The 15,812-nt window shown below is 39.2% G+C and overlaps 2 protein-coding genes across 11 annotated transcripts in view; one reads left to right on the forward strand and one right to left on the reverse strand.

Annotated features, from left to right (window-relative positions):
* The window catches only part of LACTB2 (lactamase beta 2), a 44,599-nt gene extending 34,819 nt beyond the window's left edge, over positions 1 to 9,780 (reverse strand). For all 3 annotated transcript variants that reach the window (XM_010330440.2, XM_074386772.1, XM_003942611.3), the window contains exons 1-2: positions 9,562 to 9,780; positions 2,416 to 2,579 (exon numbers count right to left, since the gene is read on the reverse strand). In XM_010330440.2, coding sequence (XP_010328742.1) covers positions 2,416 to 2,579; positions 9,562 to 9,683 — 286 coding nt within the window. In that variant the 5' untranslated portion in view covers positions 9,684 to 9,780. The remainder of the gene's footprint in view (positions 1 to 2,415; positions 2,580 to 9,561) is intronic.
* Positions 1 to 15,812, forward strand: part of XKR9 (XK related 9) — a 112,153-nt gene that overhangs the window by 49,703 nt on the left and 46,638 nt on the right. For 6 of the 8 annotated variants that reach the window (XM_074386762.1, XM_074386765.1, XM_074386764.1 and 3 more), the window contains one exon: positions 14,123 to 14,202. The exons of 1 other annotated variant lie outside the window; for it this stretch is intronic. The gene's annotated coding sequence lies outside the window, so the exon portion shown is untranslated. Of the gene's footprint in view, positions 1 to 9,950; positions 10,024 to 14,122; positions 14,203 to 15,812 lie in introns of those variants that run through there. One more of the 8 variants, XM_039464474.2, reaches the window with a different exon arrangement.

Consider the following 15,812-nt stretch of genomic DNA (forward strand, 5'->3'; position numbering starts at 1 on the left):
TAGAAGGTATATCTGTATTTCAGTGCTGAGCAACTTAAGGTGTGTATGCAGCCTGTCTAGCTTTCACTAAGGAAAGACAGCAAGACACTTTTCAAATATAATACTAAAATTTTAGTGGGCATAAAAAGCAGTGTCAAATTTCTGCTTAACTTTCTTTAAATCAATTAAATAGGTTAATCTATTATACAAATATTCATTATTTTGTATGGAATCTAAAACTATTTTAATTTCCAATTTAAATAAAGTTGTTCAAATGTCCATTAACAGGTGAATGGTAACAGGTGAATGCATAATCAAACTGTGGTACAGTCATACAATGAACTACTACTTGGCAAGAAAAAGGGACCCCAAACTCTTGATAACAGGAAACCTGGGTGAATCTCAAAAACATGATGCTGTAAGAAAGAAGCCAGACAGAGAGTGACCTTTTAAACTTCCATTATGTGAAGTTTTACAATAAGCAGAATTAATGTCTAGTGACAGAAAGTAGATGAGTGGTTGTTGGAGGCTTGGGACAGGAGGAAATCACTGCAAAGCAGCATGAGGGGACCTCTTTTCGGAATGAAGGAAGTGTTCCGTATCTTAACGGGAGTGGTCACATAGGTACTGACATTTGTTAAAATTCACCAAACTGTTCACTTAAAATGGGCACATTTTATGTCTGTAAATTAAAGCTCATTGAAATTGATTTATGAAGGAAAAACATGGGCCATAAATATTTTAATTTTTCAAACTGAAAAATCTGAAGAGTTGACTGAGGTGACAAAGCTTAGTAAGTAACCACAGAATATATATATATGTGTTTTTTTTTTTTTTTTTTCCAGACAGGGTTTCACTATGTAGCTCAGGCTGGTCTTGAACTGCTGGGCTCAAACTATCCTCCTGCCTCAGTCTCCTGAGTAGCTGGGATTATAAGCATACAGCACCATCCCTGGCATAAACTAGGTTTTTAATTCACAAGATCTAATAGGTAGATTAAAAGAAGAGGTAAGACAAGAGTAAAAGAGTAAGACAAGAGAAGGAAAAGCAAGAAAAAGTCAGACTGAGAGATTATAAATTCCTGTGGTACACAATCCCCTTGGATTGGAAGAAAGGAGGTAAGAGGGTAAAGAAGCTTGGTTGTCAGTTTTTTATAACTGGAAGCCTGGTGACATTGAGTGGGTAGCTGAGACCATGTTGATGTCCCAATTGTAGTCACAAGGCCTAAAAAAGCAGATCTTTACAAATGTTTAAAAATATTAGCTCAATGTAAATGAGCATGAATATTCTTGACCTCCTTACTGTGTCCCTAATGTGCCAACCATACTCCCATTCTAGCATCTCTGCTCTTGTAATGCTGTCTGCTTGCTCCTTCTCTGTGTCCACCCTGGATATAACAGCCCCTGCCCTTCTCTACTTTACTCTTTTCCCTTTCTCTTCTTGTACATTTATTTTCCTGCATAACACCCATCATCATTTGATCTATCTTTTTTTCACTTTGTGGCCCAGGCTGAAGTGCAGTGGCACAATCTTGGCTGGCTCACTGCAGCCTCAGCTTCCCTGGCTCAAGCAATCTGTCTACCTTAGCCTCCTGAGTAGCTGGGACTGCAGGTGCACGGCACCACACCCAACTAATTTTTGTATTTTTTTGTAGAGACAGGGTCTTGCTATGTTGCCCAGGCTGGTCTTGAAGTCCTGAGCTCAAGAAATCCACCCACCTTGGCCTCCCAAAATGTTGGGATTACAGGCGTGAGCCACTGCACTCAGCCTGAACTATTATTTATTTACCATTACCTTCCCTATTTGAATGAAAGCTCCATGAGAACAGGGTCTGTTTTGTTCACTGCTATATCCCTTGTGCCAAGAACACTGTCTGACATATAACAGTCACCTAAATATTTGTTTACTGAATGAATGAATGAATGAATCTAGATGTGTGATGGTGGGATGAGGAAATAAAGAGATGGAAAATGTCATTATTGAACAGGTTTCAGGGACAATGAATTATCAATACAATGATATCTTGCTTGAATTTCATCATATCTTTGTAACTGCCTTAAAGTTACAGAAGGCCTGAGATTATCTGTTAGAATGTGAGCAGTAACAGCACCTACCTCACAGTATCTACATAAAGTGTTTAGTGCAGTCCCTGGCACAGAGTAAATGCTCAACAGCTGTTAATTATGATTAAGTCTGAATAGTAATTGTCACACAGACTAAAGTAAATTTGAGGACTTGAAACAGAAATCAGGACTTTCCTTTCCTCCTTTGTTAAAACTAGGGACAGTATTCAACAGTCTCATCAATTTCTAAAAGTACCAATTAAATCTGAGGTATTTAGTAAATGGTTTATAGACTACTTAGCTCTGTAACCGAAATAAATTATTCTCCAAACATGGCTTTCCTCAATGAGCTTAATGAATGTTTTCTGTTTACCATTATTGATGCTTTTACAAATATCTCCTATGCCTCCAGAATGATCTTGGTGCCAGTGAGTCACTACAATTTCCTGGATTGCTGTATTAAATTCAGTTAGAGCCTGCTTTAAACAGCTGATATATTCTGGAATTGCTGGTTCACCAGTGTCAATGAGGATTCTCCTGAAAATTAAATGGAAGATAATCACACAACTGGAACATAGAGTTGACATTAGCATTATATTGCACACAGATAATTTACATTAAATTTAAGAAACTGCAAAAATTATTTTATTTTCAACATGCTCAAAATAGCTATGTCACTTTAGCTTAACTACAGTAATCTCACCCTAATAAAGTTTCCTGAAAAAAATTGGAGCTAAATATAAGTCTGAACAAGGATTAAGAGCAGTAATCCTGAACATCTACAAAGCAATTATAATAAACATGGCGCCATTTCAAGGACCTTACATATTTTAATAACTGCATTCCTCATAACAACTGTTTAAGGTAGATATTTTATTATTACATTTAGAAGTAACTTGCCCAGGTTACTCTGCAGGTAAATGGCAGAAACAGCTTTCAAACCCAGGTATTCTGATGCTCAGAATATGTGCTCTTATCTACCTGGCTTTGAGATCTCTTATCTCAATATATTTCAAAAGTTTTAAACATATGAAAGATTTTGATTCAATGGCACCCGTAAAGAAACTAGTCATTGGCACTAGCACCCTTACACATGAAGATGAAGGCATTAGCGAAGCACAGTGAAACGTCTGAGCTGTTTACTTTCTTTACTTAGACAACCCCATTAGCTGTATTTTTTTGCTTGTGGTTCTGAATCTTCCCTATACTTTGCCCTTCCTCGTGATTTTATGAGGTGGCCTTTCTCTATGAAGTTTTGCTTAACTAAAGATATTGGGGTGACATCTTCTTCAAGATCCAATTCTTTTTTTTTTTTTTTTTTTTTTTTTTTGAGACAGGGTCTTTCTCTGTCACCTAGGCTGGAGTGCAGTGGTGTGATCTCAGCTTACTGCAGCCTCAACCTCCAGGACTCAAGAGATTCTCCCATATTCCCCTCCTGAGTAGCTGGGACTATAGATATGCACCACTATGCCTGGCTAATTTTTGTATTTTTTGTAGAGATGGTATTTTGTCATATTGCCCAGGCTGGTCTCTTAACTCCTGGGCTCAAACAATCCTCCCACCTCAGCCTCCCAAAGTGCTGGGATTACATGCCCAACTCAAGATCTAATTCACAAACTTCTTCACTCATGCTGTTCCATAGTAACCACTCCATTAATTCAGGCTGGCTGACAGATTAGTCTTGATGAAAAGTCTGAGTTATTCATTCATTGATCAATAACTTTATGGATTACCTAATATGTGCCACAACTTAGTTTCTTGCAGTAAGCAGGACAAAACCACCTTGCTTACATTCTGCTTTGGTGAGAAGGGGAAATGCATATGACTGAAAATAAATAATAAAAGTAACAGACAACAGAAAGCATTTTGCAAAGCATTAAAATTAAATAGTGAGTAACTGGATGGCTATTTTTTTTTGGTTGGTTTGTTTCCTTAACTCTACTCCCTGTGATCCATAGCCAACAAAAACAAACTGGCTTCTCACAAGGGAGGAGAGCAATGGCCTAATAGCCCATTGGCTTCTTTCTGCACCCTATGTTCTGTAGCACACTAGATATCCTTCAGAAGCACAGTATTGAACTGTCCTATCTGGAGACAGGAGACCAGATGGTTACAATGGGGACATTTATTATAGGGTTCTGTTGGCAGTAAAAATGTAAGGAAGAAATAAATGGCTTAAAGAACATTAAGCCATTTTTTAAACAACTAGATGTGGAAGGAGGGAAACAGTTGGTGATTCTGAGGTGGGATGACTGGTGTGCCATTAATCAATGTCACTGGTGTGCCAGGTAAACCCTGGAGGGAGCAAATCTGAGATGAGTTTGACTTGGGTCACAGTGAATTCCGATGCCATTCCTAGCCATCTTACCTTGCTTTTTTACAATAGCAATTATTACCATGTAACATGTATTTACATATTTGTTTATTACCTACACACCCAACACCACCCTACAAATTTGAGTCCCTTCAGGGCAGAAAGCTTGTCTATTTGGTTCAAGGAATTTACAGATTTATTCCCATATCTACAATACATTGTACTGCACTCAGCACTGTGCACATTTAGTGACGCTAAATTAAAAACATGTAAGACTATCATACTATGATACCTCCAATAATACTCTTTAGCCCACCCATCCTAGATTTTGGCTGCCTCCATGCATTTGGGGTTATTTACCACAAATTCTCACTGCCCCTAAGCTAGTGTCACTGGGACTATTTTTGTGGACCTTCTGGTTCTTGAAAAGAATCTTTACATGCTTCAGGTAAGACTTCTCAATTTTTTTCAAACCATCAAGGCCCCACCAATTTTAAAATTATTTTCTTAATCCTTGCCTTCACCTCTTCCTAAGAAACTCTGTTTTGAAATATCTCCTAATCTAAAAATGAATGTAAAACTCTGTAATTTAAAGACCAGATCACATTACACTGATCAAAAGTCATGACAAAATTAACAGGGTTGATAGACATTTTGATAAAATCTAGTAGCAAAGAAAACAAATCTTTTAGAATGCCTGTGCTAGTTGTTTGCAGGTGGAAGTGTGGGTAACCAAAGGCCTGTGACAGGAGAACATGTTTCTGGGCCTCTAGTTTTAGGTTTCCCGGTGGTCCTGTCTTGGTTTAACAAAATTGGAATTGACAAAAGGACTCTTAAAGAAAACAGAAAAAAGTCCTGAAATAAATACAATCTATTCAGAACAAAGGAGGGGTGTCTAGATGCTATAAATCCTAAAAAAGGAGTCTGCACCAAGAATTGAGAGGAAAAAAAAGTCACACTGATAACATATTACATTGATATAGCAATTTATACCATTTGGAGCATTCATATTTATTATTTCTTTTGATTCTCATATCAACTCTAGTGAGGTATTATTACTTTATTAATTCTTTTATTTTATAGAAAACTAGTCTTCAGAAAGGTTAAGTGATTTGCTTCAGCTCATATAACCAGCAAGAGGCAGTGCAGGGAAGTACTAAATGTTCAGATACAAGGTCCAGTGACTTCTCCATTCAAAACATTGCCTCTCTAGCAGAGGGGGATTGCTTACGTTAAGTACCTGGAATCATTCTTTATGTGGCAAAAATAAAACTTCAGCTATACATTTGAAAAAATTGTTAGCAGTTTTGAAATTGAAAAAAAAGGTTATCTCCCTTAGTAGTTACTCTATCCATGATGTCTGTGAATAGTTACTACAGATAGTATCATCTCTACATGGGCTTGTCAACTTTGTTTTTCATGGTCACAAACTATAATATACCTATCTCAGGAGGTCATTATGCAAATGCAAATTATGCTAATGAAGGACTCAAGAGAAGAGTATAAATGAATGTGTATAGATCTATGAACGATTTATTCACTAGAACAAAGTGCTTGGCACATAGTAGGCACACAATAACTGTTTGCTACATGAATGGAGAAAACAATTTTCAACTGATGGAAAATTAGTAGAATCAAATTCCTTGTTATAGGTATTTTATGTCAATATTAAGATAGCTATTAACTGGTCTCTGCTGTCAATTTTACAAAATCATTAGATATTTTCTGAGCACTTACTATGAGACCAGTGTTGTCTAGATGATAAAAGGAAAACAGAATGATAAAAATAACAGCTAACATGGTATGTTTTCCATGTGCCAGAACTTAAGTGCTTTTCATATATGTTTTTTCAGTTAAATTTCAGTGAATCCTCATAACATCCCAATGAGGTAGGTACTATACAACCTTCACTGGGTTGTATCAGGAATCTGATGCTTAGAATTGTCTTGTCCAAAGTCATATGGCCAATAAATGGCACCAGGATTCTAATCTAGGTAACCAGAGTCCAGAGTTTAACTCTATTCTACCTGACTGCCTTTTTCTATTATAAGCCACATTGCCCACAAAGTATGTACAATTTTGATAGGAAAGTATGTACAATTTTGATAGGAAAAAACTGCAGCTTTTAGAGGTTCTTGAGCAGAGGAGGAAAGTAGAAATTCTGGACAATTTGGCTATCGTTTGTTAATTCTAAAGCTTATTAAGTATCTATGTACTCAATATCACAGTTAGGTCTAGGAGTGCTTTAGTGAAATTCATTTGGCGTCTGTGGGCTGATGAGATGAGGAAGGAAGACCAGCTAAAAACTATAGTTATCTAACAGTCCTGGAATCATAATAGTGAAAATTAAGCAACTATTTACTATTCTATCTGTACTGTGTACAAGGCTCTGTGCTAGGTGCTGGGGATATAGCCATGAATATACTTTAACTGAACTGATGTTATAGTGGGGTATGAAGGTGTGGAAAGCTTCTTGCACAAAAAAATCATTTCATTATCATTGAGATAAGGACTACAAAAAGTATAGAGTGCCCCTAATACAGTCTGATTGGGTCAGGGAAAGCTTCTATGAGGAAATGGTATTTCAACTGTGCTCTAAGGGATGAATGAGATTAGCTGGGTAAAGAAGGAAGGGATGAGTAGGAGTAAGAGGAAAGCATGTAAGAAGTCCCTGAGACAAATCATAAACCTCATCTGAGGTACTATAAGGGCAGCATGGCTGGAATGCGAGAGGTTTGAGAGGAGCCTGATAAGACTAATGGAGGCCAGATTATGAAGGCCTTCCAATTTTCATTCTTAAAATACCACTTATGCTACATAGGTGAGATTGGATTGAAGAGAGACAGTAGTCACAGAGAAGCCAGTTAGGAGCCTTATATTACAGCAGCCTAAGCAAAGTTGTGTTGGCTTGGACTGAGTGGTAGCAGGGGACATGAAGAGAGCTTCATAATGGCTTGGCTATGTAGTAGGAAGCAAATAAATGTCAGCGAAGGTATTTACGCATTTCCTTTAGACAATTGCAGGGATGGTTTTGTTTACCAAGATATGGACAACTGGAAGAGGACCTGGCAGTTTCCTGGGAAAGGTTATGAGTTCAGTATGGAAAACACTGAGTTCCAGGCAGCAGTGAGTCATGCAAATAGATTTAACAGTTGGCTACTTGAGTCTGAAGATCAAGTTTGGAATTTGAACTAGAGCTATATATATTTAGTAGTTAATAATAAACAGATAATAAAGGTAAAGCAAAAGAAGTAGACAAGATCACCTAAGTAGAGAATGCAGTAGAACATGAGAGATGAAGATTACATCTTGAGTAACTAAAATAATTAAAGATTTGGTAAAGAAGGTGACTCAATCAAGGTGAAAGAGAAAGAGCAGCTCGAGAGGTAAGAGGAAACCTGAAGAATGTGGTGTTGGCAAATGAAGGAGGGAGTGGTCAGTGGTGTCAAAACACTTAAGTTCAATGAAGATGAGAACAGAAAAATACCATTGGGTTTAGTGACATAAAAGCCGCTTGTGATCTTAGAGCTGTTTTGTGAAGTGGAAGAGGTGGATACCAATCTGAGAACATCTGACATGGGGCTGATCAATATTAATTTCTAGCCACCTTTTACTATATACAGTAGCATCATCTACAATTATTTCTAGCTCAACTATGTGGACTCTCTAGTTCAACTATATGGAGAAATAATTTACATAGTGCAAGTAATTCCACTGGCCATTCCACTCCATTAATTTATGTGAGAAACAGTGTTAAGTAATTTAAGATGAGAGACTATAAATCTGCTTTCCCTCAGTTAGTCTTTAAGTCTTTTTTAACACTAGCACTTTGCTATGTTGAGTGTGATTCTAGTGTTTAAAGATACAGTATGTATTTTTCATACAACATGGCCCCTAAACACAAGCCAATTTCTTCATCTGGTTTTCAAACAGAACCAGCCATCTGTTTCGACGCTGGAAAAAAGACAGGTTGTGCTGAACTTACTGAGACAATACACTTATCTACAACATGGTGTTCTTCTAAGAGGCTTTCCAGGGTAATTCTGATCATACGCATCTTTTGTCTGAGGAATTAACTTTGGAACTAGTTTAAGACAGCACACTGAAGAGAGACCACCTATGGATTTACTTGATTGAGGGACTTCCAGCCAAGACAGACTGTACCCCAGAAATCTGGCATTTTTCCTGCTTAATGCTCTGTATTCCTAGATTCTGGTGGCAGCCTAAACCTTTGGTAACTACTTGGCCCTGCCTTGTTTACTCTGAACTTAATCTATTAGCTGCCCGCCTTGCAGGTCTGCTGCTTCTAAAATTCTTTTTTATTGGTAAAACGCCAAACAGTAGACACTTCCAAGGAAAACTCAGTGAACTATACTTACTAAATTGTTTTTAGTAATCAATTATATTTTAAAAGTTATTTTTAATTGACTGCACAATTAAACTCTATGCTGGAAAGAAAGTACATTATCTCTATTATCCAGTAAAGACTATGTAAAAGTTGCTAAATGCCTAAGACTATGCAGTAAACCAAATTTCCCATCCCTGCATAATTCCACTGAAACCAGAATGCAGCTGAACAAGAGCAAAAGTATCTTCTTAGAAATGCAGGTATGTTACTCTGTCTGCAAATTAAACTCAAACAGGGTCACACACAATTGTGACAAAAAACCCCAAAGTTAGTTATGTCAGCTCCTAAGATTCCACGGGCTAGGGGCTCTTTCTGGTTTTACAGAAAAACAATTTGGAAGCCTAAAGAATTCTGCCCTCTGCTGCTGAGTTGAGAAAATCGCCTCAACACAATCGCTTTTGAGAAGGGAAATTATACTCCGGACAAAACACCAGTGAAAGTAAAAGTAAAACACTGTCTTGGACCCTTGACTCCAGACATCCTAATTTTCTCAACAGTTTAAACACGTACACCCTGGCATTCAAACATCAAGGAGAGTAAGTCGAATATCAAAACAGGAAGTTTCTTTTTTTTTTCCTCCACTAATCTCCCTAGAGAGCTATCACCCGGGGTGGTCGTATTTTAGCGAACTCCGAGATCCGAGTGTCTGCGCGCAGTCCGGGTAGGCCTGCCCAGCGCAGAGCTGCCAGGCTCGGGACAGGACACGGCCCTCCCCGCTGCCCGCGCAGCCGCGATCAGTCACAGCCCGGGCTCCGCGGGCGGCCGCAAACGTCGGGAGGTTGGAGAGGGACGTTTACCTGGGGCCGGTCCCCACTAGGTAGGTGTTGGTACCCTGAAGGGTCATGGGACCCGGGTTACAGCCCAACACACGCACGACTCGATTGGACAGCCGCTCGACGCGCTGCAGCACAGCAGCCATTCCCGCCTCAGTCGCCCGCCGGCGCGTCGGCTATCCGGATTCTCCAGCTCGGAACAAGCCAACAGGCAGGTGACAGCGAGGAGAGTCCACGTGACGCCGGGAGGAAGAGGATTGGCCAGCGGCGGGGCGGGTGTCATGTGACACCGCGGGCGCGTCTGGGCGGGGATCTGGCAGGAAGGCCGGGGGCGGAACCAGAGGTCACGTGACACCGCGCGGGCTGCTCGGGCGGTGGTGGGAAGGCTGGCGCGAGTCGGCGTGAGGCGAGGCGGGAGTCCGGCTCTGCCACAGGGGCTGGTGCTTCACGGGTTTGTGTCTTAGACAGGCGAGTGGATCCAAGTGGGTTAGTGACATTTTAATTTGGAAGAGTCTTGTGATGGTGCAAAGGGCAGACATTTTTGATAACAGTTAGTTATTCAATAATCCTAGGAAGGATTGCCAGTCAAATTTTTTAGGCGGTAGCTGTGTGTGTATGTGTGTGTGTGTGTGTGTGTGTGTGTGTGTGTGTGTGTGTGTGTAGTAGCCTGTTCATCTTTTATAATAAGCAGCAGTAACACATATTTACTTACTACTTCCTACTATGCCTAAGTGCTTTCCACAAACATCCCACTTAACTCATTTTATCCTCAAAACATTATTAAGAGGTGGACGCTATTTTTGTTACAAATGAAAAACAGGGATTGGGCGGCTGCGCAGGTGACGAGTCTGCGTGTGCAGCCTTGCTCCTACCTGCTTCGCACCAGCACGTGTGCCCCTCTGTGAGCCTCCCAGTGTGACCCACTTGTCCAGGGAGCTAGGCTGGGCAAGCCCTTTTATGCCCAAGATGGAAGGGACTTATTTTCTTTGTAACAAGTCGGTTTCTAATCTGCCAAGTATTAACTTTCCAATATTAATTACCGTTTTTCATTTAAAAAGTTGAGTTATGAATTACCTAAAAGAAAATAAACAGATCCTATCGTCAGGTCCATCAAGTTATGACAATTGTATGTAATCACTGCCCCGAAGAGATGTAGAACCTATCCACTGTAGCAGCCCACTCTTTTTAAAAAACAAGTGAGAAACTGACACAGTGCTTGGCGGCTTTTCTTTTTCTTTTTATTTTTTCAGATATTTCTGATGAAAAAAACGGTCTGCTGTGAACTTACCTATTTTATGAATCAGCAGCATAGTGTATCACATTGGCTAACGACACCTGCGTTATGTGTGAGAAATGTTTTTGCCTTGTTTGACACAGTTGTACTTTTAATGAAAAAGTATTCAAAAAAATCTTCGCTGAAATAATCATATAAATTATTCCCTTTGCAATGTGAAGTTAAGCAGTATACCTTCAAAAATACTTGAAGTATCCAACCAAATCTCCTACATCAGGCATTTTAATCTGTCAATATGTATTTACTGTAGCCATCAATTAATGGCTATTCAGACAGGAAGCTATGCGCATCTTCCCTTTTTAAGAACTCTGCTGGAAAGTCGGTGAATCCTGGAGAAGAGGATGTAATAGTAATTTCTGGACCATAGTGTTCCTCCTGAGAATCTGGGCACTCTTTTTCTTTTATCCTTTAGCTTAATTAATTTTCTTACTTAACTTACTTATTTACGTATAGGGTCTGGCTCTCACCCAGGCTGCAGTGCAGCGATACTGACATAGCTCACTGTAACCTGGAACACTTGAACTCAAGAGATTCAGGTGATCCTCCTGCTTTGGTTTCCCAAAGTGCTAGGATCACAGGCCTGAAACACCATGCCTGTCTGAGATAAACTTTTTAACTCCCACATATGAATGAGAATATATGCTATTTGTCTTTCTGTGCCTGGATTATTTCGCTTAGCATAATAAACTCTAATTCTATTCATGTTGCTGCAAATGACATGATTTCATTATTTTTTATGGCCAAATAGTATTTTATTGTGTGTATATATCCCATTTTCATTATCCAGTTCATGGACTTTTAGGTTGATTTCATATCTTTCCTATTGTGAATAATGTTACATACAATAAACTTGCAGATGCAGTTATCCCTTTGATATACAAATAGTAGTGGGATTGCTAGATTATATGGTAGTTGTGTGTGTGTGTGTGTGTGTGTGTGTGTGTGTGTTAGAAATCTCTGTACTGTTTTCCACAGTGGTTGTACTAATTCACATTCCCACCAACTGTGTATGAGAGTTCCCTTTTCTCTACATCCTCTCCAGCATCTGTTATTTTCTTTTTAATAACAGCTTGTTTCACTGTGATAAGATTAAGAATTATGGTTTTGATATGCATTTCCCTGATGATTAGTGATGTTGAGCATTTTTTCATATGTTATCCATTTGTATGTCTTTTTTTGATAATTGTCTATTTATGTGCTTTACCTGCTTTTTGATGGGATTATTTGGGTTTTCTCTTGTTGAGTTGAGTTCCTTGTATGCTCTGGATATTAGTCTCTTGTCAGATGAATAGTTCGCAAAGATTTTCTTCTGTTCAACAGATGTCTCTTCACTCTGTTAATTGTTCCCTTTGCTGTGCAGAAGCTTTTTCATTTAACATAGTCCAATTTGTCTGTTTTTATTTTAGTTGTATGTGCATTCGAGGTCTTGGCCATAAAATCTTTTCCTAAACCAATGTCGTTATGTATTTTACCTGTATTTTCTGCTAGTAGTTTTGCAGTTTAAGGTCTTATGTTTAGTCCTTCTTGAGTTGGCTTTTGTATATGATGAGAGACAAGGTCTCTCAGTTTCATTAGCTTCTTTTCAAAAAAATTCAACTTTCACTTGCACTTTTCTTTTTTGTTGCTGTTTAAAGCCAATATTTGCAATAATTTGTTATTCGGTCTTACAAAATTCAGCACTTTTCTTCTTGATTTCATTTAATCAATTGCCAAGCTCCTGATTTGGCAGATGAAGAAATGGGCCAAATGATTTAAAAGTAAGGCAACTTGCGTAGGGTCATACAAGGAGATGCTAGAAGAAGAATACAAACAGAAAGTAGATAGTGATTATGTTTTAGATGAGATAAAATTGAGGTAATTGTGGTATATCTAGGTAAAGAAACCTATAAATAGATATATTTTTTGGTTGGGCGTGGCAGCTCATGCCTGTAATCCCAACTCTTTGGTAAGCTGATGCAGGAGGATCACTTGAGGTCAGAAGTTTGAGACTAGCCTGGCCAACATGGTGAAAGCCTGTCTCTACTAAAAATACAAAAATTAGCTGGGTGTGGTAGTGGGTGCCTGTAATCCCAGCTACTTGGCAAGCTGAGGTAGGAGAATCACTTGAACCCAGGAAGTAGAGGTTGCAGTGAGCCGAGACTGTGGCACTGCACTCCAACCTGGGTAACAGAGTGAGACTCTGTCTCAAAAAAAAAAAAAAAAAAAAAAAAGAAAAGAAAAAGAAGGATTTATTTTTTGAGCTCAGAAGAGAGACCTAGGAGAGAGCTACAGATACAAAATTAAATCTTTGTGAATATATTTAGAAATGTGATCGAAGTTTAAGTTCTTCTCCAATAAATAAGATCAAAGATTTTTATGTTCTCTTCAGTTACATTTACAATAATTTATTATCTATTTACAACATGCAAAATATTGTAGACATACTGAGGGCATGTTAAAAATGAGTAAGATAATCTTTGCTTTCTAGAGGGTCATAACCATGAAGGAGATACTTTTAAAGTATGTTTGGGGCCAGGCATGGTGGGTCATGCCTGTAATCCTAGCACTGTTGTGAGGCTGAGACTGGAGGAGTGCTTGAGCCCAGGAGTTTGAAGTTATAGAGTGCTATGATTGTGCCACTGCACTCCAGCCTGAGTGGTGGAGCAAGATCTTGTCCCTTAAAAAGAGCATATATGGGTAAATACTAGAAGAAAAGTACAGTTATAGTGATGAGATTGCCAGGAGAAAGGGGAGAATTATATTTACTGGGAAGATCTGGGAATGCCTAAAGATCGTGGGTTTTGAGCTGATTCTTAAAGGATTGACAGAATTTCATCAGGTAGATGGCAGTTATTCTAGACAGTAAGTAACCTTGAGCAAAGGCTTGGAAATAGAAGAAAAGTAGTGCTTATTTTGGGAATACAGGATAAGCTCTTGGGGAATAAGATTTGAGAAGGTATAAGGTTGAAAAGTAGGTAGGGCTAAGTTAATGATACTTCATTAGAGTATTTCAAATTTAAGAACTTTCTTTTCAAACATGATATCCATTTGGATATGCTGTGAGGCAAATTGTATTTTCTTGACTTTTTTGAGAAATACAGTGAAAGCTTGGAACCTAGTCAACCTATGAAAGGACCTATGCTATTTCTTCCTCTCAATGAGATAGTTATAAAAGGGTGTACTGTATTCACAATGACACAGACTGTTATCACTAGATTAGAAAATGCCACATGTGACTAACAGGTGATTTCAGTTTCATTTTAGTATTCGATCTTAAAGGTTTACACATTCTTTAATTATACTTGTTTTTAGTGGAAAAGAAGTAAAATATTCCTAGATGAAGATTTTTCCAGAAGGAACTTTGAGTCAAAGAAGCTTTTCATATTTGACAAGTAAGTCTATATTTTATATGTGTCAAATTTGGTTGACAAGTGAAAGTTTCCTAGTTTTAATTTCTTTAAATATCTGGTTTATCTCATATAGTTGTACAGTGAGCAAAAGTTAGGTATTTTCTATGGCAGCCAGGTAGCCACATAGCTAGGGTTGATCTTTGGAAATGAATTGAAACTGTGTTAAGCCATTCTTGCATTGCTGTAAAGAAATACTTGAGACTAGGTAATTTATAAGAAAAGAGGGCCAGGTGGGGTGGCTCATGCCTGTAATCCCAGCACTCTGGGAGGCCTAGGAGGGTGGATTACTTGAGGTCAGGAGTTCGAAACTAGCCTGCCCAACCTAGTGAAACCCCATCTCTACTAAAAATATACAAAAATTAGCCAGGCCTCGTGGTGAGTGCCTGTAATCCCAGCTACTTGGGAGGCTGAGGCAGGAGAATCGCTTGAACCCCGGAGGTGGAGGTTGCAGTGAGCTGAGATGGCACCACTGCATTCCAAGCTGGGTGACAGAATGAAGATCTGTCTCAAAAAAAAAAAAAAAAAAAAAAAGGAAAGAAAAAAAAAAAGAGGTTTAATTGGCTTGTAGTTCTTCATGGTTCAGGAAGCATAGCACCAGCATCTGCTTCTGACAAGGCCTCAGGAATCTTCCAATTATGACAGAAGATGAAGAGGGAAGAAAGTATCTCACATGTTGAGAGCAGGAGCTATAGAGAGAGGTGCGGAGGAGGTGCCACACTTAACAATAACCAGTTTTCATGAGAACTGACTCACTATTAGACAGCACCAAGACATCAGGGACGACCTAGACACCTCCCATTTGGCCCCACCTCCAACATTGGGGATTACAATTCAACATGAGGTTTGGCGGGGACAAACTATATCATTCTGCCCCTGGCCTCCCAAATTTCATGTCCTTCTTACATTGCAAAATACAATCATGCCTCCCCAATAATCCCTCAAAGGTTTAACTCATTGCAACATTAATTCAGAAGTCCCAAGTCCCAGGTCTCATTTGGAAATGAGTTCCTTTTACCTATGAACCTGTAAAATCAAAACAAGTTATTTACTTCCAAGGTAGTATTGGGTAAACATTTCCATTCCAAAATGGAGAAATTGGCCAAAAGAAAGGGGCTACAGGCCCTACACAAGTTTGAAACTCAGCAGGACAGTCATTAAATCTTAAAGCTGAAAAATAATCTCCTTTGATTCCATACCCCATATCCCATGCATACTAGTGCAGGTGGTGGGCTCCCAGGGTCCATCCATGTGGCTTTGCAGAATTCACTTCCATGGCTGCTTTCACAGGTTGTTGAGTGACTGTGGCTTTTCCAGGTGCAGGGTGTAAGTTGTTGGTAGCTCTGTCATTCTGGAGTTTGGAGGACAGTAGCCCCTTCTTACATCTCCTGTAGGGCAACGCCCTACTGGGAATTCTGTGTGAGGTCTACAACCTCACATTTTCCCCTTCATATTGCCCCAGTAGCTGTTCTCTGTGAGGGCTCTGTCCCTGTAGCAGGCTTCTGGTTGGGTACCCAGGCTTTTCCATACATCCTCTGAAATCTAGGGGGAGGTTGCCAAGCCTCCTTCACTTTTACACTCTGCCTACCTACAGG

The sequence above is a fragment of the Saimiri boliviensis genome, chromosome 15 (genome assembly GCF_048565385.1).
Source record: "Saimiri boliviensis isolate mSaiBol1 chromosome 15, mSaiBol1.pri, whole genome shotgun sequence".
Taxonomy (NCBI): Eukaryota; Metazoa; Chordata; class Mammalia; order Primates; family Cebidae; genus Saimiri; species Saimiri boliviensis.